We start from the raw sequence: 25003 nt of genomic DNA on the forward strand, positions 1-25003 counted from the left end.
GGGTCAAGGCAGGCAGCAGGCAAGAGAGTAGTGATGTCAAGGCAGAGGTCAAGGCAGGTTAGGCAAGAGAGTGATAAGGTCCAGGTAGAGATCGAGACAGGCAAGAAACTAGTCAGGTGTAGGCAGGTGGCAGGCAAGAGAGTAGTTAGGTCCAGGAAAAGGTCAAGGCAGGTGGCAGATGACAGAGTAGCTAGGTCCTAGCAGGTTTTGAGGTAGGCAGAAGGCAAGTGAGTAGTCCGGTCCAGACAGAGGTCGAGGCAGGCAGCAGGCAAGAGTGTAGACAGGTCCAGGAAGTGGTTTGGGCAGGCAGTAGGAGAGAAAGTAGACCGGTCAGTCTGGGTTGGCAACAAACAGACAACTGGCAGATACATTTTATCACTCTTTAGCTCTCAGGTAGTCGGCGACTTCCTAGACTGGAGCACAAATACCGGTATGGTAAGAAGACACGTCCAGCATCTTTCCTGGGGGTCTGGAAGTCCCGCGCTGCCCCGCTGTCGGCGGTGGGTCCTGGACTGCTCAGTCCTGGGCGCTGGCTTTCAGCCCATTTCCTGATTGGACCGACGTCCCCGGTACCGCCCTCTGCTGCCTGACTGCATTTGGTTGTCTGCCACCTACCTCAACCTCTGACCTCTAATCCTTCATCTCTGTCCTGTTCCAGTCTCCTCTGGTAAGGTCTGTAGTCCTGCTGACTGGTCCGCTATTCACATGTGATAGGGCTCCCTGGCATCATCTAGCTCTTTCCTCCCCAGCCTGACTGTCCCTGGTCCACCCCTTTTTTTCATTGGATTTCATTTCTTTCAATCATGAAGTCTCAGCATCACAAGTGGACCTTAACTAGGGAGGATGCCAGCCTAGGAACACCCACTCCTCCAGAATAATGCCCAGCCCACAAATCAAGGCATTTTTATATTTGCATAACTCCTCCCACTGCTTGCATCAGGACTGAGGGCCCTTAAGAGGAGTACTGAGGCAGGGGGCAGTGATGTTTGCAGGAAGCAATGTACAGCCGCCTCCCACCAGCCCTGATCTGCCTGCATTACATAGAGAAGTACAGAGACCCAGTGACAACAATACAGGAGATAAAGTAAAAGTATTTCTCACAATTCACAGGTTCTGCTGACTGACCTGCATCTATTCTCCTCTTCCCAATTCGGAAGCGCAGGCTCTTGTCCTGCAAGAGGTCAGACAGGCGATCAACGTCCCAGCGAGAAGCCGGCCAATCCTGAGCCATGTTGAGGAAAACTGCGGGGCGGTCCAAGCCGAAGACAATCTCTCTGGCCTCCTGTGCTGTGAATGGTTTCATCCTGGAGCCTGAAAAAGAGAAAAATCGCCAATCAATTAACACCAGAGGAGCTTACACTCTAATGTCCCCTCCCCCACAGTCACACACTATTATTATTATACATTTATATATCTCTGACATATACCGCAGTGCTGTACAGAGATCACTGAGCCAGTCACATCAGTCTCTGTACCAGAGGAGCTTACACTCTAATGTCCCCCCACAGTCACATCAGTCTCTGTACCAGAGGAGCTTACACTCTAATGTCCCCTCCCCCCCACAGTCACATCAGTCTCTGTACCAGAGGAGCTTACACTCTAATGTCCCCTCCCCCCCCACAGTCACATCAGTCTCTGTACCAAAGGAGCTTACACTCTAATGTCCCCTCCCCCCACAGTCACATCAGTCTCTGTACCAGAGGAGCTTACACTCTAATGTCCCCTCCCCCCCCACAGTCACATCAGTCTCTGTACCAGAGGAGCTTACACTCTAATGTCCCCTCCCCCACAGTCACATCAGTCTCTGTACCAAAGGAGCTTACACTCTAATGTCCCCTCCCCCCACAGTCACATCAGTCTCTGTACCAGAGGAGCTTACACTCTAATGTCCCCTCCCCCACAGTCACATCAGTCTCTGTACCAGAGGAGCTTACACTCTAATGTCCCCTCCCCCCACAGTCACATCAGTCTCTGTACCAGAGGAGCTTACACTCTAATGTCCCCTCCCCCCACAGTCACATCAGTCTCTGTACCAGAGGAGCTTACACTCTAATGTCCCCTCCCCCACAGTCACATCAGTCTCTGTACCAGAGGAGCTTACACTCTAATATCCCCTCCCCCACAGTCACATCAGTCTCTGTACCAGAGGAGCTTACACTCTAATATCCCCTCCCCCACAGTCACATCAGTCTCTGTACCAGAGGAGCTTACACTCTAATGTCCCCTCCCCCAATCTTATACCCTCAAAAAAAGAGTTTCGGGTTTTCTGGCTTGATCACACGTCATACCAAAAAAATAAATTGCATCACATGTGGGCGTTACCGATGCAAATCCAGCCTGCCTAGGAACACCCACTCCTCCACACTGACACCCGCCCATCAAAGCATTTTATTTGCATAACTCCTCCCAAGAGTCCGCCCACTGCTTGCTGAGACTGAGGGTTCCTGGGAGGAGTACGGAGGCAGGGGGCTGTGATGCCATCAGGAAGCTGTGTACCGCCCCCCTCCCAGGCCCCTCCCACCAACTGTCTGCAATGCATAGAGAATCACAGAGACCTGGTGATGATGTCACTTAAGGCATGCAATAAAAATGGTTGTGTTTGCATGTCTGATACAGATCACCCCCCCCCCCCCCCCCAACTGTGTGACTTGCTACAAAGTTACAATGTACAGTCAGATCACTGGGGGAGGGGAGACTGAGGAAATGCTTCCTCCTCCTTCTACAAAGTTACAATGTACAGTCTGATCACTGGGGGAGGGGAGACTGAGGAAATGCTTCCTCCTCCTTCTACAAAGTTACAATGTACAGTCTGATCACTGGGGGAGGGGAGACTGAGGAAATGCTTCCTCCTGCCTGCAGCAGACTGATGACATCATCTCAGGGTAGGCGGAGTCACTGTGAATGAATGGAGTTTTTCTGACCGGTTACATTGTTGCGGTGTATAGTCGGGGATATATTCATGCAGGTAGTGATTGGTCCTCTTCATACCCCGGCGGGGTCCCGGCAGGCGGGGTGGGCGGAGTCTCACGTTTGTTCGGAGTTCCAATATAGAGACAACAAGCGGCTGATCGCTGCGAAGCAAAACCCATCCCCCCCTCCTGAGCCCCCCCCCCCCCCCCCGAAAAGGATTAGAAGGATACCCCCATCCATCAGCCTCCCTCCTGATCCGCTTCCATCAGGCGTCGCGCCGCATGCGTTCTCCGAGCGCCTCCATTATCTGGGAGTCCCGTCGAGCCCCAGCTGTCGCCGCGATTCGCCGGTCGCTGTAATGAAGGATTCCTCCCAGCAGGGAAATCACCGACCCGGGCGGCTTCAAGAGAAAAACAAAAACCCCCAAACTTTATCGCTCCCCGCCGAGCCGGCGCTTAACGACGCCGTTTATGGTATAACAGGCGCTGATATACTGCCGCGGCCATTTAAACCTCAACGAGTTTTGGATTGCGGCTCTCGACAGTAAATAAGCGATAAATCCTTTCACCGTCTGTCTGCCCGCCGCGAAGGGGACCGCGACACGGCCCATGGAGACGCTCACTAAAGAATCCGCTGATTAACTAAAGACTGACACAGGCGGGTCCATAAAACGCGTTCCTCGGGAACGGCGCTCCTGGAGATCCCAGCGAAGGTTACCGAGACTCCGTTCACACCTGAGCAGCTATACAAGGTCCCACAGGTAACAGTGCATGTCAGAGCACAAACCAAGCCATGAACTCCAAGGAATTGTCTGTAGACCTCGGAGACAGGATTGTATGGAGGCACAGATTGGGGGAAGGGTACAGAAACATTTCTGCAGCATTGAAGGTCCCAATGAGCACAGTGGCCTCCATCATCCGTAAATGGAAGAAGTTTGGAACCACCAGGACTCTTCCTAGAGCGGCCGCCCGGCCAAACTGAGCAATCGGGGGGGGGGGGGGGAAGGGCCTTAGTCAGGGAGGTGGCCAAGAACCCGATGGTCACTCTGATAGAGCTCCAGGCTTTCTCTATGGAGAGAGGAGAACCTTCCAGAAGAACAACAATTTCTGCAGCACTCCACCAATCAGGCCTGTATGGGTGTGGCCAGACGGAAGCCACTCCCCAGTAAAAGTCACATGACAGCCCGTCTGGAGTTTGCTAAAAGGCACCTGAAGGACTCTCTGACCATGAGAAACAAAATTCTCTGCTCTGATGAAACAAAGATTGAGCTCTTTGGCCTGAATGGCAAGCGTCATGTCTGGAGGAAACCAGGCACCGCTCATCACCTGGCCAATACCATCCCTACTGTGAAGCATGGTGGTGGCAGCATTATGCTGTGGGGATGTTTTTCAGCGGCAGGAACTGGGAGACTAGTCAGGATTGAGGGAAAGATGAATGCAGCAATGTACAGAGACATCCTTGATGAAAACCTTCCCCAGAGCGCTCTGCACCTCAGACTGGGGTGAAGGTTCATCTTCCAACAGGACAACAACTCTAAGCACACAGCCAAGGTAACAAAGGAGAGGCTACGGGACAACTCTGTGAATGTCCTTGAGTGGCCCAGCCAGAGCCCAGACTTGAACCCGATTGAACATCTCTGAAGAGATCTGAAAATGGCTGAGCACCGACCCTCCCCCATCCAACCTGATGGAGCTTGAGAGGTCCTACAAAGAAGAATGGGAGAAACTGCCCAAAAATAGGAGTGCCAAGCTTGTAGCATCATACTCAGAAATACTGGAGGCTGGAATTGGTGCCAAAGGAGCTTCACCAAAGTATTGAGCAAAGGGTGTGAATACTTATGTACATGGGATTTATTTCCTTTTTTATTTTTATAAATTTGCAAAGATTTCACACAAACTTCTCTCACGTCGTCATTATGGGGGATTATTTGTATAATTTGGAGGAAAATAACTAATTTAATCCATTTTGGAATAAGACTCTAACACAAAATGTGGAAAGAGTGAAGCGCTGTGAATACTTTCTGGATGCTCTGTAAGTGAGGGCCCCGGGGGCTTTCATTATTTTGCCTTTCACTGTGACATCTGGGGGTCCGGGGAGGGTTTGGGGTGTTTGATACAATATGTCTTCTAATTTGTAGGTGGAAAGAGGTAAAGGAGATATTGGGGGGTTATTTGGTGTCCCATACCAAATTTAGCCGGTCAACGGAGGGGGGGGGGGGCGGGGGGTTACTAAATGTGAAGCACTCAGAATCTGGTGCAGCAATCAGTTTCCAGGTTTTTTTGCCAACACTGAAATTAGAATCTGATTGGCTGTCATGCACAGCTGCACCAGATTCTAAGTGCTTCATTTTTAGCCACTTGCCGACCGCTCACTGAGCTGGTACTGCGGCAAAGTGACTCGTTATCGTCCAGCGACTAAGACATACGTCGCTGGATCCCGCCCCCTCTCAGCGGCGCGCGCACGCCGCCGGAGGCTCGCTCCCGCTGTATTCAGACACAGCGGGAATCGGGCCAGGGGAGGAGTGGCGGTGATCAGCGCCGCTCTTCCCCGAACGTCGGGGATCGAGGGAGGAAATCCGCCCACTTGTGTAAACAAAGCAGGCGGATCTCCTTTGTGACAGACAGGGACAGATTACAGGATTCAGCATAGCTGAACCTGAGATCTGTGTCTGTGTCACACAGTCCCCTCCCCCACACACGTCAGTAAGCACGAGGCATACATTTAACCCCTTGATCACCAATAAAGTTAACCCCTTCCCTGCCAGTGTCATTATTACAGTGACAGTGCATATTTTTAGCACTGATTACTGTAGTAATGTCACTGGTCCCCCCCAAAAGTGTCAAAAATGTCAGTTAGGGGTCCGATCTGTCCGCCGCAATGTCGCAGTCCCGCAAAAAAAAAAAAAAAAAAAAAAAAATCGCAGATCGCCGCCATTACTAGTAAAAAAAATTAAACAATAAAAATGACATAAATCTTTCCCGTAGTTAGTAAACGCAATAACTTTTGCGCAAACCAAATCAAAATGCGCTTATTGTGATTTTTTTTTTTTTACCAAACATATGTAGCAGAAAACTAATTGGCCTAAAATGTTAAAAAATTTAGATTTTTAAATTTTGTTTTGGGAATGTTATATATCAGAATGTAAAAATATTGTTTTTTTTTTCAAAAATTAAAAATTGCACAGGTGATCAAATACCACCAAAAGAAAGCTCTATTTGTGGGGAAAAAAGGACATAAATTAAATTTGGGTAAAGCGTCGCACAGCCGTGCAATCGTCCGTTAAAGTAACGCAGTGCCAAATCGCAAAATATGGCCTGGTCAAGAATGGGGTAAAATCTTCTTAAAGCGGTTAAAAATACGCTCATTGAGGATTTTTTTTGTCAAAGACATGTAGCTAAAAACATTTTGGCCTAAATATATGACAAAAATTGAATATATTGGATATTATTATTAATATCGCAAAAATAGAAAAGCGCAGAGGTGATCAAATACCACCAAAAGAAAGCTCTGTTTGTGGGAAAATAAGGACGTAAATTTCGTTTGGGTACGGCGTTGCATGGCTGCGCAATTGTCAGTTAAAGTCGCGCAGTGCCAAGTTGCAAAAAGTGGCCTGGACGTAAAGCAGGAAAATCCTCCGGTGGTAAAGTGGATGGTAAATCCCAACCCCATTGACCGGCTAAATTTAGTGTGAGAGAAATTGACATAGATTGATATTGGAGAAATTTGGGGGATCTGTCTTGTGGGACAAGGGCAGGAAAGGTCTGGGGGGGGGGGGGGGGGCGGTAAGGCCCCTTTCACACTATTGCGACGCAATTTTACCGCGATTTTGCGGCATGATTTTTGCCGCGATTTTGACGCGATTTTGAAAGCAATGGCAAGGCTATATGCCTCAAAACGCATTAAAATCGTGGCAAAGTAGTGCAGGAACTACTTTTGAAGTCGGTGCGACTTCAAAACGCACTGATATGAATGGGGCTCATTGAAAATAATGGAAAACGACTTGTCATGCGATTTTGCGGTCCAAAATCGCGGGACAAGTCGCACTAGTGTGAATGGGGCCTAAATGGGAGAGTGAAGGGTTAACAAACTGGGAACTGGAAATTATATCATAAAAGGAAATGAAAGTGAGAAAAGGGAACTCCGACCTTTACAGCTTCATGGCACGAGATCCACTCTAATTCTATCAATAGAAACATTGTATCCGCTTGTGATCTGTATCATCCGTCACACTGTGTACATCGCTCATGGGATTTTCATTGATGATTTTTCTTTTTTATTAAATTTCTCCCAATTCACACACACATTGCATGTGATATCATGTATACCTATGTTGTTTTGCGCAGGAGGGCCAGCCTGCCGCAGTAAATATGTGGTGGGCGGTCAGGAACTGCTTAATATTCAACCCCCCCATTCATGTCCCCATGCTTTATTTTGCTGAGAAACCACTTTGAACACCTAGCAAAGGTCCATAAAGACATGGATGAGCGAGTTTGGGGTGGAGGAACTTGACAGTCCTGACCTCAACCCGAACACCTTTGGGATGAATTCGAGTGGAGACTGTGAGTCAGGCGTTCTCATCCAACATCAGTGCCTGACCTCACAAATGGGCTTCTGGAAGAATGGTGAAACATTCCCATAGACACTCCTTAACCTTGTGGACGGCCTTCCCAGAAGAGTTGAAGCTGTTATAGCCGCAAAGGGCGGAGCCAACTCACTACTGAACCCTACGGACTAAGACTGGGATGCCATTAAAGTTCATGTGTGTGTAAAGGCAGGCGTCCCAATACTTTTGGTAATCTTGAACATTTCTTGAGCTTTTCTTGAGCCAAAAGGTGCCGATAATGGCCGGAAAATAATTCATATTCATTAAAATTCATGATATTAAATTAAAAAGTCAAATAAAATACAATTATATATAAATTTTACAAAACTGCCATTTTCGGTGCCAAAATTTCCATTCGGTTGCACCTCTAGTAAATAGGGAACCGCCACCCAACCCCCGCTGCCATATCCACCTCCTTTGTCTTGGTATTAGCCCCTACCACACTGCAGGTAACCCCCCCCCCCCAACCCCCCGTACCCGGCGCTCAGTTCCAGATAAAAACTCGCAATGCGTTTCTTTGTCATTACCAAACATCTGCGCATTATAAACTGGCCAATAAATTATTCCGATGTGACAACGCGATGGCGCCGGATCTGCCGCTTCAACTAATGAACTGCGGAGCTGCGTTCCGGGAATACGCATTGTTTTTTTTTTTTCCCCTCAACTATTTGATCGCCACATCGCCAATCACTCCCCTCAATAAAACGCAGAAACGCGTAATACTGCGACAGCGGAACCCGGAGAGCGACACGATGCACCGAGAGCTGCACATGGCTCGCTATTCCCACGCTTGGTTCTTGCGAGAAATGTTTCACTTTCATTTTCAACATTTTTGTCACAAATCTAAAAAAAAAAAAAAATGCTACATATCGGAACTGCAACATCGAGATACAGAAATACGAGACATTCAGCTCAGAATTCCGTCACATTTATACTGCTGGCTGTCACCGATCGATGGGATTCCTCCTCACTTCCTGTGCCTGTGACTCCCGGACTCAGTCCTGACATCACATCAGATACCCCCCCCCCATCACATCAGAGCCCCTCCCCCATTACATCAGAGCCCCTCCCCCATTACATCAGAGCCTCTTTCCCATCTTTCACATCAGAGTTCCCCCATCACATTAAAATGCCCCTCATCCATCACATCAGAGGTCCCCCATCACATCACAGCCCCTCCCATCACATCAGAGGTCCCCCATCACATCACAGCCCCTCCCATCACATCAGAGGTCCCCCATCACATCACAGCCCCTCCCATAACATCAGAGGTCCCCCATCACATCACAGCCCCTCCCCAATTACATCAGAGCCCCTCCCCATCACATCAGAGCCTCTTTCCCCATCACATCAGAGCCCCGCCCCCTTATATTGGAGCCCCCCCCCCATCACATCAGAGCCCCTCCCCCATTACATCAGAGGCCCCCCCCCCATCACATTAGGGGCCCCACTTTTATATCAGAGGTCCCCTATAATATCAGCAGTCCACCCCCCCCCATTACATCAGAGCCCCTCCCCATCACATCAGAGGTGCCACTTTCATATCAGAGATCCCCCATTAAATTAGAGCCCCCCCCATCACATTAGAGGTCCAGCAATCATATCAGAGGCCCCCCTCCCGTCACGTCAGAGGTCCCACTTTCATATCAGAGATCCCCTATCCCACCAGAGCACACCCCCCCATCACATCAGAGGTCCCCCCATCACATTGGAAGTCCCCCCATCACATCCGAGGTTCCCCCCATCACATAAGAGGTCCCCCTCCAGTCACGAGGTCCCCCCCCATCACATCAGAAGTTCCCCCATCACATCAGAGGCCCCCCTCCAGTCATATCAGAGGTCCCCCCCATCACATTGGAAGTCCCCCCATCACATCCGAGGTCCCCTCCAGTCATATTAGAGGTCTCCCCATTACATCAGAGGTCCTCACCAACACATCTAAGGTTCCACCATCACATCAGAGGTCCTCCATTACATCAGAGGTCCTCCCAATCACATCCGAGTCCCCCATAACAGTCACACTGTCCTCTCTTTACATCACAGTTCTCCCTTTTACTCCAGGGGTGCAGCAGAGGTGGAGAAGGTCTGGAGGAGGGGGCTTTCATCCTCTCCTGAATGCTGGGGTGGCTCTGCACGCCGCCTGCCCTGGATCAGCCACACATTCCTATTAGGGATGAGCTCTGGCATTTTTCAGCACAAGTCTGAACCCACCTTTCCTGCCACTAAGCTGTCAATGGTTGTTATGGTGCTGGCAGCTCCGCCCGGCGCCCACCCATGCCATGGCAATTCCTGACCATGATCCAGAATAAACTGATTCCTGTTTTTGCAGCACCCTGGAGGAAATCAGGTGACACCCCCCCCCCTCCCCTCCCCCTGAGGATAAGGTAAAAAAATGAACCGGAAATATAATTCACCCCAAAGCTTTAGTCTTTTTTTCCTTTATATAGTAAAAAAATACCCCCCCCCCCCCCAAGGTGACTAAATACCACCAGAAGAAAGCTCCACGTGTCGCACAAATATGGTATATAGTGTGTTTATGTACAGTGCAACATGACTGAGTAATTGTCCATCAAACTATCACAGCAGAAATGGCCTGGTCTAAAAATACAAATGAAATAAATACGGACCGGCACTCAAGTGGTTAAATTTTGATAAGCACTCATGAAGCAGATCATGGTCACATGACATGGTGACCTATGGCAGATGTGCAGAACTCCACCCAAAATAAAAATGGATAAACCATCAAATTTAAAAAATCTGCTTGGCTGCAACATTCCTCTTCAGCCTGGAGCTGTCCCCCTGCAGTACTTCTCTGCTGCCATTAGATGTCCCCCTCATATGCCCCTTTCTCCAACTGTATACCCTCCTTCAGTGTACTTTTTTACCCTTCCTGCAGTACTTCTCTCCCGCCACTAGGTGTCCTCAGGGTTGAATGATGCCCAGTGTCTTCCAGCCCACTTCCTCTCAGCCCTGACTGTCATGGCCCCGCCCCCAGCCTGTGATATGCACTGTGTATATATATATACACACACACACACACACACACATATACATACACATCTACAGTGCCTTGTAAAAGTATTCACACCTCTTTTTGCAATCTCCCACATTTTGTCATGTTACAACCAAAAATGTAAATGTATTTTATTGGGATTTTATGTGATTGAATGACACAAAGTGACCATAATTGTGAATTGGAAGGAAATTGATAAATGATACAAATGTAGCCCATCTGCTTCAAGGTTAGATGTGTTGTGCGTTCAGAGATGGTATTCTGCATACCTTGGATGTAACGAGGAGTTATTTGAGTTACTGTTGCTTTTCTATCATCTGGAACCAGTCTGCCCATTCTCCTCTACACAACTGCCGCTCACTGGATATTTTCTCTTTTTCCCACCATTCTCTGTAATCCCGAGAGATGGTTGTGTGTGAAAATCCCAGAAATACTCAGACCGGCCCGTCTGCCACCAACAACTATGCCACGTTCAAAGTCACTTCAACCCCCTTTCTTCCCCATTCTGATGCTCGGTTTGAACTTCAGCAAATCGTCTTCACCACATCTAGATGCCTAAATGCATTGACTTGCTGCCTTGTGAATGGCTGATTAGTAATTTTTGCTATGTGGCCAGTGCGTGTATATATATATATACAGTGGGTACGGAAAGTATTCAGACCCCCTTAAATTTTTCACTCTTTGTTATATTGCAGCCATTTGCTAAAATCATTTAAGTTCATTCTTCTTCCTCATGAATGTACACATAGCACCCCATACTGACAGAAAAACACAGAATTGTTGACATTGCTGCAGATTTATTAAAAAAGAAAAACTGAAATATCACATGGTCCTAAGTATTCAGACCCTTTGCTGTGACACTCATATATTTAACTCAGGTGCTTTCCATTTCTTCTGATCATCCTTGAGATGGTTCTACACCTTCATTTGAGTCCAGCTGTGTTTGATTATACTGATTGGACTTGATTAGGAAAGCCACACACCTGTCTATATAAGACCTTCCAGATCACAATGCATGTCAGAGCAAATGAGAATCATGAGGTCAAAGGAACTGCCTGAAGAGCTCAGAGACAGAATTGTGGCAAGGCACAGATCTGGCCAAGGTTACAAAAAGATTTCTGCTGCACTTAAGGTTCCTAAGAGCACAGTGGCCTCCATAATCCTCAAATGGAAGACGTTTGGGACGACCAGAACCCTTCCTAGAGCTGGCCGTCCGGCCAAACTGAGCTATCGGGGGAGAAGAGCCTTGGTGAGAGAGGTAAAGAGGAACCCAAAGATCACTGTGGCTGAGCTCCAGAGATGCAGTCAGGAGATGGGAGAAAGTTGTAGAAAGTCAACCATCACTGCAGCCCTCCACCAGTTGGGGCTTTATGGCAGAGTGGCCCGACGGAAGCCTCTCCTCAGTGTAAGACACATGAAAGCCCGCATGGAGTTTGCTAAAAAAACACCTGAAGGACTCCAAGATGGTGAGAAATAAGATTCTCTGGTCTGATGAGACCAAAATAGAACTTTTTGGCCTTAATTCTAAGCGGTATGTGTGGAGAAAACCAGGCACTGCTCATCACCTGTCCAATACAGTCCCAACAGTGAAGCATGGTGGTGGCAGCATCATGCTGTGGGGGTGTTTTTCAGCTGCAGGGACAGGACGACTGGTTGCAATCGAGGGAAAGATGAATGCGGCCAAGTACAGGGATATCCTGGACAAAAACCTTCTCCAGAGTGCTCTGGACCTCAGACTGGGCCGAAGGTTTACCTTCCAACAAGACAATGACCCTAAGCACACAGCTAAAATAACGAAGGAGTGGCTTCACAACAACTCCGTGACTGTTCTTGAATGGCCCAGCCAGAGCCCTGACTTAAACCCAATTGAGCATCTCTGGAGAGACCTAAAAATGGCTGTCCACCAACGTTTACCATCCAACCTGACAGAACTGGAGAGGATCTGCAAGGAGGAATGGCAGAGGATCCCCAAATCCAGGTGTGAAAGACTTGTTGCATCTTTCCCAAAAAGACTCCTGGCTGTATTAGATCAAAAGGGGGCTTCTACTAAATACTGAGCAAAGGGTCTGAATACTTAGGACCATGTGATATTTCAGTTTTTCTTTTTTAATAAATCTGCAACAATGTCAACAATTCTGTGTTTTTCTGTCAGTATGGGGTGCTATGTGTACATTCATGAGGAAGAAGAATGAACTTAAATGATTTTAGCAAATGGCTGCAATATAACAAAGAGTGAAAAATTTAAGGGGGTCTGAATACTTTCCGTACCCACTGTAGATATATATATATATACACATATACATACACACATATATATGTTGCAGGGAAAAATGTATTGTTGGGGGGAATCTATTGTTGGGGGGAATCTATTGTTGGGGGGGATCCATTGTTGGGGGGGATCCATTGTTGGGGGGATCTATTGTTGGGGGGATCCATTGTTGGGGGGAATCTATTGTTGGGGGGAATCTATTGTTGGGGGGGGATCTATTGTTGGGGGGATCCATTGTTGGGGGGGATCCATTGTTGGGGGGATCTATTGTTGGGGGGGATCCATTGTTGGGGGGGATCCTATTGTTGGGGGGGAATCTATTGTTGGGGGGGGGTCTATTGTTGGGGGGGGTCTATTGTTGGGGGGGGTCTATTGTTGGGGGGGATCTATTGTTGGGGGGATCTATTGTTGGGGGGATCCATTGTTAGGGGGATCTATTGTTAGGGGATCTATTGTTGCTGATTCCAGGGGATCTATTTTACTGCTTTTCTAGTTATCGTTAACAAATTCCATACAAATGACCTAGAACCACTTCAGGATACTTGGTTCTGTATTCTCCAAAAGGGGGGGGGGGTACTGGTGGGTGGTAGATGGTGGAACCAAAGGACAGCACTCGGAGGTGGGTAGGGGGTGGAGAAGAGGGGTGACTTAGAAGAGGGGAGTGCCTGCACCTATTCCTGGAGACAAAAAGCCCTGTATATATATATATACACATACCCTCCCACTTCTGTACTCCGATGAATATGGCCAAGCTTTATCTCCATGTGATTTATGGAGAAGAAGGGTGAATGCCGCCCCTCCCCCGCAGTACTTCTCACCTGCCACTAGATGTCCTCAGTCTTCAGAGCCGAATAACAGCCACTCAGCCAATGTCTCATTCAACCCACTTCCTCTGAGACTTGGCTGTCATAGCCACACCTCCAGTCTGTGATTGGATAGGAGAAAGAGCAGACTGATGAGCTCTTCTCTCTCTGCCCTCTTCTCCTATCAGCGTGCTTCTTGTACTGCAGCACAACTAATTGGCTCCTTATGCTGATTCTCCCTCCTGCAGTCTAAGCTCTGCTGTAAAGGAATTGGAAGAGGGTGACACCGTTCATTATTTCAGAGCAACAGGAAGTCCCATGCAGTTCAGCTCAGTCACCATTGCTGGGACTCGTGGTGTCTCTCAGCCCTGTATGGAGGGAAGTTTACCTGTATCTGTTGTATGATCCATGCTTCTCCCAGGAATCCTCTCACTCCTCTGAGCTGAGAACACACTAGGAAGTAATTTATGTCTCCAATTTACGGGGGCCGCCATTTTGTCGGAGACCAAGAGGCTTTCCACATGGTCAGTGCGGGGTGGAGCTTCCAGGTAAGGAGGGCGGAACAGTCAGGTGGGCGGGTCCCATTGTCACATGTTTTTATTTTCTCTCCTGTCATGTGGAGTGACGTCACTCAGGGGGCGGAGAAGGAAGGCGGATGTTTTGAGTTCCTGACTTCCGGTTCAGGACACCGGGAAGATCGGAGGAGACACCGGGAGGGGGATGGAGGAGCGGCGGCCTCTCCTCGCCAGGACACACCGGGTGTTCGGGCGGCGCTGGTTGGTCCTCATCCTCTTCTCCTCTCTGGGCTTCCTGCAGGGATTGGTATGGAACAGCTGGGGGCCAATCCAGGCCTCCGCCCGGGCCGTCTACGGCTTCTCCAGCCTGGACATCGCCCTGCTCGTCCTATGGGGACCAATCGGCTTCCTCCCCTGCTTCCTCTTCATGTGGATGATGGACAAGAAGGGTGAGTCACCCCAATGTACCCCAAATATACACCCATCCCCCCAATACACCCCCAATATACACCCCTCCCCCACTGTACCCCAATATACACCCCTCCTCCACACTGTACCCCCAATATATACCCCTCCTCCACACTGTACCCCCAATATATACCCCTCCCCCACTGTACCCCAATATACACCCTCCCCCACTGTACCCCAATATACACCCCTCCTCCACACTGTACCCCAATATACACCCCTCCTCCACACTGTACCCCCAATATATACCCCTCCCCCCCACTGTACCCCAATATACACCCCTCCCCCCCACTGTACCCCCAATATACACCCCTCCCCCCACTGTACCCCAATATACACCCCTCCCCCACTGTACCCCAATATACACCCCTCCTCCACACTGTACCCCCAATATATACCCCTCCCCCCACTGTACCCCAATATACACCCTCCCCCACTGTACCCCCAATATACACCCCTCCCCCCACTGTACCCCAATATACACCCCTCCCCCCACTGTACCCCAATATACACCCTCCCCCACTGTACCCCAATATACACCCCTCCTCCACTGTACCCCAATATACACCCTCCCCCACTGTACCCCAATATACACCCCTCCTCCACTGTACCCCAATATACACCCCTCCTCCACACTGTACCCCAATATACACCCCTCCTCCACACTGTACCCCAATATACACCCCTCCTCCACACTGTACCCCAATATACACCCCTCCCCCCCACTGTACCCCCAATATACACCCCTCCCCCCACTGTACCCCAATATACACCCTCCCCCACTGTACCCCAATATACGCCCCTCCCCCCCACTGTACCCCCAATATACACCCCTCCCCCCCACTGTACCCCCAATATACACCCCTCCCCCCCACTGTACCCCCAATATACACCCCTCCCCCCCCACTGTACCCCCAATATACACCCCTCCCCCACACTGTACCCCCAATATACACCCCTCCCCCACTGTACCCCCAATATACACCCCTCCCCCCCACTGTACCCCCAATATACACCCCTCCCCCCACTGTACCCCCAATATACACCCCTCCCCCCCCACTGTACCCCCAATATACACCCCTCCCCCACACTGTACCCCCAATATACACCCCAATGTACACCCCTCCCCCACTGTGCACCCCGATGTACACCCCTCCCCCACTGTGCACCCCAATGTACACCCATCCCCCCACTGTACCCCCAATGTACACCCATCCCCCCACTGTACCCCCAATATACACCCCTCCCCCACTGTACTCCCAATATACACCCCTCCTCCCACTGTACACCCCCCCCCCCCACCCCCACGTACACCTCTCTGCACCCTGTCCTGTGTCCCCCTCCCAGCCCCCCAATAATGTGTTCCTCTGGTTACTCTGCAATGTTATGTAATGAGTGGTGGAGGAAGTGAAAATGTCTGTGGTGCCTCTTATAACCAGGGATGTGACCCCCGCCTTAGTGTCACCCCGTTCTGTAATTTGTACCCCGACCTCAGCGAGAGCCACCCCTCCCCCTCCGACACTTCACTGAGGATGGCAGCTGAGCGACTCCCATAGAGACCGGAGATCTGTGCTGGGGGGGAGGAGATCAGGAATGATACATTGTACAACATTGACATCTCTCCTTCCCATTGGATACATCACATACAGAAGTAAGTACACCCCTCACATTTTTATAAATATTTTATTCTATCTTTTCATGTGACAACACTGAAGAAATGACACTTTGCTACAATGTAAAGTAGTGAGTGTACAGCTTGTATAACAGTGTAAATTTGCTGTCCCCTCAAAATAACTCAACACACAGCCATTAATGTCTAAACCGCTGGCAACAAAAGTGAGTACACCCCTAAGTGACAATGTCCAAATTGGGCCGAATCAGTTATTTTCCCTCCCCGGTGTCATGTGACTCGTTAGTGTTACAAGGTCTCAGGTGTGAATGGGGAGCAGGTGTGTTAAATTTGGTGTTATCGCTCTCACTCTCTCATACTGATCACTGGAAGTTCAACATGGCACCTCATGGCAAAGAACTCTGTGAGGATCTGAAAAAAGAATTAAAGATGGCTGCCCTAGGCTATAAGAAGATTGCCAAGACCCTGAAACTGAGCTGCAGCACGGTGGCCAAGACCATACAGCAGTTTAAAAGGACAGGTTCCACTCAGAACAGGACTCACCAGGGTCGACCAAAGAAGTTGAGTGCCGTGCTCAGCGTCATATCCAGAGGTTGTCTTTGGGAAATAGATGTATGAGTGCTGCCAGCATTGCTGCAGAGGTTGAAGGGGTGGGGGAGGGGTCAGCCTGTCAGTGCTCAGACCATACGCCGCACACTGCATCAAATTGGTCTGCATGGCTGTCATCCCAGAAGGAAGCCTCTTCTAAAGATGATGCACAAGAAATCCCGCAAACAGTTTGCTGAAGACAAGCAGACTAAGGACATGGATTACTGGAACCATCTCCTGTGCTCTGATGAGACCAAGATAAACTTATTTGGTTCAGATGGTGTCAGGCGTGTGTGGGGGCAACCAGGTGAGGAGTATAAAGACAAGTGTGTCTTCCTACAGTCAAGCATGGTGGTGGGAGTGTCATGGTCTGGGGCTGCATGAGTGCTGCCGGCACTGGGGAGCTACAGATCATTGAGGGAACCATGAATGCCAACATGTACTGTGACATACTGAAGCAGAGCATGATCCCCTCCCTTCAGAGACTGGGGGGCAGGGCAGTATTCCAACATAACGACCCCAAACACCTCCAAGATGACCACTGCTTGCTAAAGAAGCTGAGGGTAAAGGTGATGGACTGGCCAAGCATGTCTCCAGACCTAAACCCTATTGAGCATCTGTGGGGAATCCTCAAACAGAAGGTGGAGGAGCGCAAGGTCTCTAACATCCACCAGCTCTGTGATGTCATCATGGAGGAGGGGAAGAGGACTCCAGTGGTAACCTGTGAAGCTCTGGTGAACTCCATGCCCAAGAGGGTTAAGGCAGTGATGGAAAATAATGGCGGCCACACAAAATATTGACACTTTGGGCCCAATTTGGACATTGTCACTTAGGGGTGTACTCACTTTTGTTGCCAGCGGTTTAGACATTAATGGCTGTGTGTTGAGTTATTTTGAGGGGACAGTAAATTTACACTGTTATACAAGCTGTACACTCACTACTTTACATTGTAGCAAAGTGTCATTTCTTCAGTGTTGTCACATGAAAAGATAGAATAAAATAATTACAGAAATGTGAGGGGTGTACTTACTTTTGTGAGATGTTGTACCTCACATGCATCATTATTAGATATGTTGGGATTAGATACCACAGACATTTGATAGATCCGTATGAGAATATTGGAACACCGGAGGACTGACCTATGACCGGTCATTATTGAGCTCCTCCCACATTCTATAGCGCTGTGTTGGTGGGTGACGTGGATACATTGTATATATTATAGGAACAATACTTCCTGTTTACTGCCATAAAAGAAACCGTCTCTCATCTGTGTGACATAAATCGGGGGTGGGGAACCTCGGCCCTCCAGAAGTGGTACTACAAATCCCATCATGCCTCAGACCCTGGGAGTCGTCTCTCACTATCAGTCATGCAGTGCCTCATGGGACTTGTAGTCCCACAACTAAACCAGCCTCCCCCCCAAAAGCATCTTCCAGGACAGTTGAGTGGACAGGAGGTGAATGATGGGGGGGGGGGGGTCATAGTGGTCCGCCAGTGACAGTGCGCTCTGAGCGCCCCTCAGGGGAATGCTGAGTGGGCGGTTGGTTGCGCAGGAATGTGACACGCTGTAGAGAAGTATCTCTGTTCTCCAAACACAGAGCGGAGATGAGGAGAGGCCGGTGTGCACATCGGGGATGGGGGATTTGGTGTCACACATCGGGGGGGGGGGGGTTTAGGTGTCACACATCGGGGGTGGGGGGGGTATTAGGTGTCACACATCGGGGGTGGGGGGGGTATTAGGTGTCACACATCGGGGGTGGGGGGTATTAGGTGTCACACATCGGGGGTGGGGGGTATTAGGTGTCACACATCGGGGGTGGGGGGGTATTTGGTGTCACACATCAGGGGTGGGGGGGTATTAGGTGTCACACATCGGGGGTGGGGGGGGGTTTGGTGTGCACATCAGGGGTGGGGGATTTGGTGTCACACATCAGGGGTGGGGGGGTATTTGGAGTCACACATTGGGGTGGGGATTTGGTGTGCACATCGGGGGTGGGGGATTTGGTGTCACACATTGGGGTGGGGGGGTATTTGGTGTCACACATCGGGGGTGGGGTGGGGGGGTATTGGGTTTCACACATCGGGGGTGGGGGTATTAGGTGTCACACATCGGGGGTGGGGGTATTAGGTGTCACACCGGGGGTGGGGGATTTGGTGTCACACATGGGGGGGTGGGGTATTTAGTGTCACATCAGGGGTGAGGGTATTAGGTGTCACACATCGGGGGTGGGGGTATTGGGTGTCACACATCGGGGGTGGGGGTATTGGGTGTCACACATCGGGGGTGGGGGTATTGGGTGTCACACATCGGGGGTGGAGGTATTGGGTGTCACACATCAGGGGTGGGGGGTATTTGGTGTCACACATCGGGGGTGGGGGGGGGTATTTGGAGTCACACATCGGGGTGGGGATTTGGTGTGCACATCGGGGGTGGGGGATTTGGTGTCACACATTGGGGTGGGGGGGTATTTGGTGTCACACATGTGGGGTGGGGTGGGGGGGTATTGGGTTTCACACATCGGGGGTGGGGGGGTATTGGGTTTCACACATCGGGGGTGGGGGTATTAGGTGTCACACCGGGGGTGGGGGATTTGGTGTCACACATGGGGGGGTGGGGTATTTAGTGTCACATCAGGGGTGAGGGTATTGGGTGTCACACATCGGGTGTGGGGGTATTGGGTGTCACACATCGGGGGTGGGGGTATTGGGTGTCACACATCGGGGGTGGGGGTATTGGGTGTCACACATCAGGGGTGGGGGGGTATTTGGTGTCACACATCGGGGGTGGGGGGGTATTTGGTGTCACACATCAGGGGTGGGGGGGGGTATTAGGTGTCACACATCGGGGGTGGGGGGGTATTTGGTGTCACACATCGGGGGGGGGGTATTTGGTGTCACACATCGGGGGTGGTGTTGGGGGGTGGGGGGGTATTTGGTGTCACACATCGGGGGTGGGGGGGTATTTGGTGTCACACATCGGGGGTGGGGGGGTATTTGGTGTCACACCGGGGCGCACAGCTCTGTATACAGAAGGATTTCAATGTTTGCTCCTGATGTCGGTTTTGCAGAGAAGTGAAATGCGGAGTTTTGCATTCACAATGAATTCCCAGACAGCCCTGTGCTGTGATTGTCAGGCTTCCTTCACACTTGTGGTGGGGGGAGGGGGGGGGCAGTAAAACCACAGCCAAACCGCCTGAATGATGACACACAGCCACTCATGTCTCTACACACGCCACGGCCGCAGTAAGAATGTAACAACATCACGCTGGTGTTGCAATTGCCGAATGTGACTAATGGAGATCTATGGGACCACGTGCAGTAGAACAGCATTTATTGGGTTAAATCAGGCAGCAGGGAGGCAACGTATCTCCTCCTCCTCACTACCTGCCAAATGCTGCTGGAAAGTGATCTGGGTATAGATCACAGATCGCTTTTCAGAGGAGCAGCAGTCCTTGCCGAGTGTCTGAACAAACCTATACCCACCAATAGTGCTGAATTCAAGAGGGAGGGGGTGGGGGGATGGGATTATTGCTGTGCAAATGAATACACAGAGAAATTTTCTTTAATTAAAAATACAAAACATTTTATTATCTGAGTAAAATATATCATAGAAAAAGGCAACGGCACAGAACAGCAGTCGCTGTGACAATTTGTAAACAGATATTGAGGGGTTGGTATATAAATTTAAAGGTGGACAGTTGCATTTTGAATGACAATTACGCGGTCATGCAACACTGTACCTAAACCAAATGTATGTCATTTTTATACCCAAATAGAGCTTTCTTTTGGTGGTATTTGATCACCTCAAGGTTTTTCTCTTTTTTGCTAAACAAAATAAAAAAAGACCAAAAAGTTTGAAAAAAAAGTTTTTTTGTTTGTTATAAAATTTTGTAAATAGATAAGTTTTTTCCTGCACTGATGAGGCTGCACTGATGGGGTGGCACTAAAATGTGGCATTGATAGTCAGCACTGATATGCAGCACTGCTGGGCAATAATGGGCTCTGGTGGGCGGCACTGATGGCGATGATGGGCACTGGCGGGCAGCACTGATGGGAGGGCACTGGCGGGCAGCACTGATGGGAGGGCACTGGCGGGCAGCACTGATGGCAATGATGGGCACTGGCGGGCAGCACTGATGGCGATGATGGGCACTGGCGGGCAGCACTGTTGAGGAGGGCACTGGCGCGCAGCACTGATGGCGATGGAGGGCACTGGCGGGCAGCACTGATGGGAGGGCACTGGCGGGCAGCACTGATGGGGAGGGCACTGGCGGGCAGCACTGATGGGGAGGGCACTGGCGGGCAGCACTGATGGCGATGATGGGCACTGGCAGGCAGCACTGATGGCGATGGAGGGCACTGGCGGGCAGCACTGATGGCGATGGAGGGCACTGGCGGGCAGCACTGATGGGGAGGGCACTGGCGGGCAGCACTGATGGCGATGATGGGCACTGGCGGGCAGCACTGATGGCGATGATGGGCACTGGCGGGCAGCACTTATGGGGAGGGCACTGGCGGGCAGCACTGATGGCGATGATGGGCACTGGTGGGCAGCACTGATGGGGAGGGCACTGGCGGGCAGCACTGATGGCGATGATGGGCACTGGCGGGCAGCACTGATGGCGATGATGGGCACTGGCGGGCAGCACTGTTGGGGAGGGCACTGGCGGGCTCCCTGAGCCCTGATTGCCATCCCTGGTGGCCATGGATGGCATCTCTGGGGTCATGGGTGGGCATCCCTGGTGGTTCTAGAGACACCCCCCCCCACCAAGGGGCTGCACTGGTTATCAATGCTCTGATTATCAGGGCAGACCGCCTGTTAGAAGAGCCACAGATGGGCTCTCCTCTACTCGTGTCTGTCAGGCATGAACTGAGGAAAGCCGATCAACGGCTCTTCCTGTGTACTATGTGACCAGCTGTGATTGGACACCGCTGGTCACATGGTAAAGCATCATGATAGCCTGTGATACTTCTTTGTATGCGAGTGCAATACCAAATACATTTCATTGTATTTTAACGGTACTACACTATACGAGGTCTCTTCTCCTCCTCTATACCCGGAATAATCCTGGATGTATACCGGCCAAGTAATAGGAGGATTCTGAGGATATCAGTAGGATTTATGGAATACCATTAGAGGTCCATAGGAGACATTTTCCTCCAACCACTTAAGGCTTATTACCCCCGTGGGGGTTGGTATTTCTGGTGAGTGCGGTCCTGGGAGTGAGGGGATCGGGAGTGATCCATCCCACCGGCCACACTTGGAGAGTCACAAGGATTTTTCCACATTCTCCGGTATGGACTCCTTATCAGCACAGAGTCCCCTTCATATGGGATTGGAGTTTTGGACTTTGCACCGGATTTATTTACCTATACATCTCCGTGTGTGTGTGTGTGTGTATGTATGTATGTGTATGTGTATATATATATATATATATATATATATATATATATATATATATATATATATATATATATATATATATATATTACACATACACACCTGCAAGAAAAAGTATGTGAACCCTTTGGAATGATATGAATTTCTGCACAAATTGGTGATAAAATGAGATCCGATCATCATCTAAGTCACAACAATAGACAATCACAGTCTGCTTAAACTAATAACACACAAAGAATGAAATGTTGCCGCCATGTTTTTATTGAACACATCATGTAAACATTCACAGTGCAGGTGGAAAAAGTATGTGAACCCTTGGATTTAATAACTGGTTGAACCTCCTTTGGCAGCAATAACTTCAACCAAACGTTTCCTGTAGTTGCAGATCAGACGTGCACAATGGTCAGGAGTAATTCTTCACCATTCCTCTTTCAGTTATGCAATATTCTTGGGATGTCTGGTGTGAATCGCTTTCTTGAGGTCATGCCACAGCATCTCAATCGGGTTGAGGTCAGGACTCTGACTGGGCCACTTCAGAAGGCGTATTTCCTTCTGTTTAGGCCATTCTGTTGATTTACTTCTATGCTTTGGGTCATTGTCCTGTTGCAACACCCATCTTCTGTGGAGCTTCAGCCGGTACAGCACAGTGCAGGTGGAAAAAGTATGTGAACCCCTAGACTGACATCTCCAAGAGCTAATTGGAGTGAGATGTCAGCCAACCGAAGTCCAATCAATGAGATGAGATTGGAGGTGTTGGTTACAGCTGCCCTGCCCTATAAAAAACACACCATTTCTGGGTTTGCTTTTAACAAGAAGCATTGCCTGATGTGAATGATGCCTCGCACAGAAGAGCTCTCAGAAGACCTACGATTAAGAATTATTGACTTGCATAAAGCTGGAAAGGGTTATAAAAGTATCTCCAAAAGCCTTGCTGTTCATCAGTCCATGGGAAGACAAATTGTCTATAAATGGAGAAAGTTCAGCACTGCTGCTACTCTCCCTAGGAGTGGCCGTCCTGTAAAGATGACTGCGAGAGCACAGCGCAGACGGCTCAATGAGGTGAAGAAGAATCCTAGAGTGTCAGCTAAAGACTTACAAAAGTCACTGGCAAATGCTAACATCCCTGTTAGCGAATCTACAGTACGTAAAACACTAAACAAGAATGGATTTCATGGGCGGATACCACAGAGGAAGCCACTGCTGTCCAAACAAAACATTGCTGCACCTTTACAGTTTGCACAAGAGCATCGGGATGTTCCCCAGCAGTACTAGCAAAATATTCTGTGGACAGATGAAACCAAAGTTGAGTTGTTTGGAAGAAACACACAACACTATGTGTGGTGAAAAAGAGGCACAGCACACCAACATCAAAACCTCATCCCAACTGTGAAGTATGGTGGTGGGGGCATCATGGTTTGGGGCTGCTTTGCTGCGTCAGGGCCTGGACGGATTGCTATCATCGAAGGAAAAATTTATTTCCAAATTTATCAAGACCTTTTGCAAGAGAACTTAAGGCCATCTGTCTACCAGCTGAAGCTCCACAGAAGATGGGTGTTACATCAGGACAATGACCCAAAGCATAGAAGTAAATCAACAACAGAATGGCTTAAACAGAAGAAAATACGCCTTCTGAAGTGGCCCAGTCAGAGTCCTGACCTCAACCCGATTGAGATGCTGTGGCATGACCTCAAGAAAGCGATTCACACCGGACATCCCAAGAATATTACTGAACTGAAACAGTTCTGTAAAGAGGAATGGTGAAGAATTACTCCTGACCGTTGTGCACATCTGATCTGCAACTACAGGAAACGTTTGGGTGAAGTTATTGCTGCCAAAGGAGGTTCAACCAGTTATTAAATCCAAGGGTTCACATTAGGGCTGAACGATAGTCGATGTGATATCGACTATCGTTCTGCAGGCACGGGCGATAGTCATATCGCCGAAGCCACGATATTTAGGCATTAGGCAGAGCGGGGAGAAGTCGGGACTCGGGGGGAGGAGGAGGACTTACAGTGACTGCGTCCGTCCCACACTTCCCTCCCAGCTCTGCCTCTAGTATCCAGCCGACCATTACTCCACCCTGCTCCGCCCATTGTCTCTCCTGGCGGGATCAGGCTGTAATGTTTTTCAATGGAGAGACAATGGGCGGAGCAGGGCAGAGTAATGGTCGGCTGTTGACTAAGAGGGAGGGCTGGAGTACGGGGCGGATTGCATGGCGGCGGAACAGTGTTTGCAGCAGGAGAGGGGGGAGATGTCCGGAGCATGGCGGAGGAGCACTGCGGGACAAAGGCTGCTACCGACAGCCTGCTTCCTCTACACTCTGGCTCCGACAGAAGGCTCGGGCGGGAGAAGTTCTAGGAGTGTGGTGGATCCCCTGGCAGAAAGCTGAGCTCTGCTAACTGATCCCTCCTCCGGAGACTGTCTGGAGAAATATCGGGATATATATCGTTAAAAACGAAATATCGCAATATACTTTTTTACCCAATATCGTGCAGCCTTAGTTCACATACTTTTTCCACCTGCACTGGGAATGATTACATGGTGTGTTCAATAAAAACATGGCAACAATTCATTCTTTGTGTGTTATTAGTTTAAGCAGACTGTGATTGTCTATTGCTGTGACAATTGTCTATCGATTGTCATTGATTGATTGTCTATTGATGTGACAAGAAAATTTCTCTGTGTATTCCTTTGCTCCGCAATAATCCCGTATTTTCACCCCCCCCCCCTTTCATTTTTATTATTCAGGGATGAGGTGCTTACTCTAATAAACCTACTACCAGTCCGCATAATACTTTTTCTC

General features: G+C 49.6%; 2 protein-coding genes across 5 annotated transcripts in view; one reads left to right on the top strand and one right to left on the bottom strand.

Annotated features, from left to right (window-relative positions):
- Positions 1-13638, bottom strand: part of HSPBAP1 (HSPB1 associated protein 1) — a 123478-nt gene extending 109840 nt beyond the window's left edge. The window contains exons 1-2 of one of the 3 annotated variants that reach the window (XM_082262199.1): positions 13614-13638; positions 1126-1311 (exon numbers count right to left, since the gene is read on the bottom strand). In XM_082262199.1, coding sequence (XP_082118325.1) covers positions 1126-1303 — 178 coding nt within the window. In that variant the 5' untranslated portion in view covers positions 1304-1311; positions 13614-13638. Of the gene's footprint in view, positions 1-1125; positions 1312-3478; positions 3532-13613 lie in introns of those variants that run through there. The other 2 variants (XM_082262197.1, XM_082262198.1) reach the window with 2 other exon arrangements.
- Positions 13639-14303: 665 nt separating this feature from the next.
- The window catches only part of SLC49A4 (solute carrier family 49 member 4), a 102367-nt gene continuing 91667 nt past the window's right edge, over positions 14304-25003 (top strand). For both annotated transcript variants that reach the window (XM_082262195.1, XM_082262196.1), the window contains exon 1: positions 14304-14562. In XM_082262195.1, coding sequence (XP_082118321.1) covers positions 14319-14562 — 244 coding nt within the window. In that variant the 5' untranslated portion in view covers positions 14304-14318. The remainder of the gene's footprint in view (positions 14563-25003) is intronic.

Source organism: Pelophylax lessonae (assembly GCF_965119305.1).
Source record: "Pelophylax lessonae genome assembly, chromosome: 6".
Lineage (NCBI taxonomy): Eukaryota > Metazoa > Chordata > Amphibia > Anura > Ranidae > Pelophylax > Pelophylax lessonae.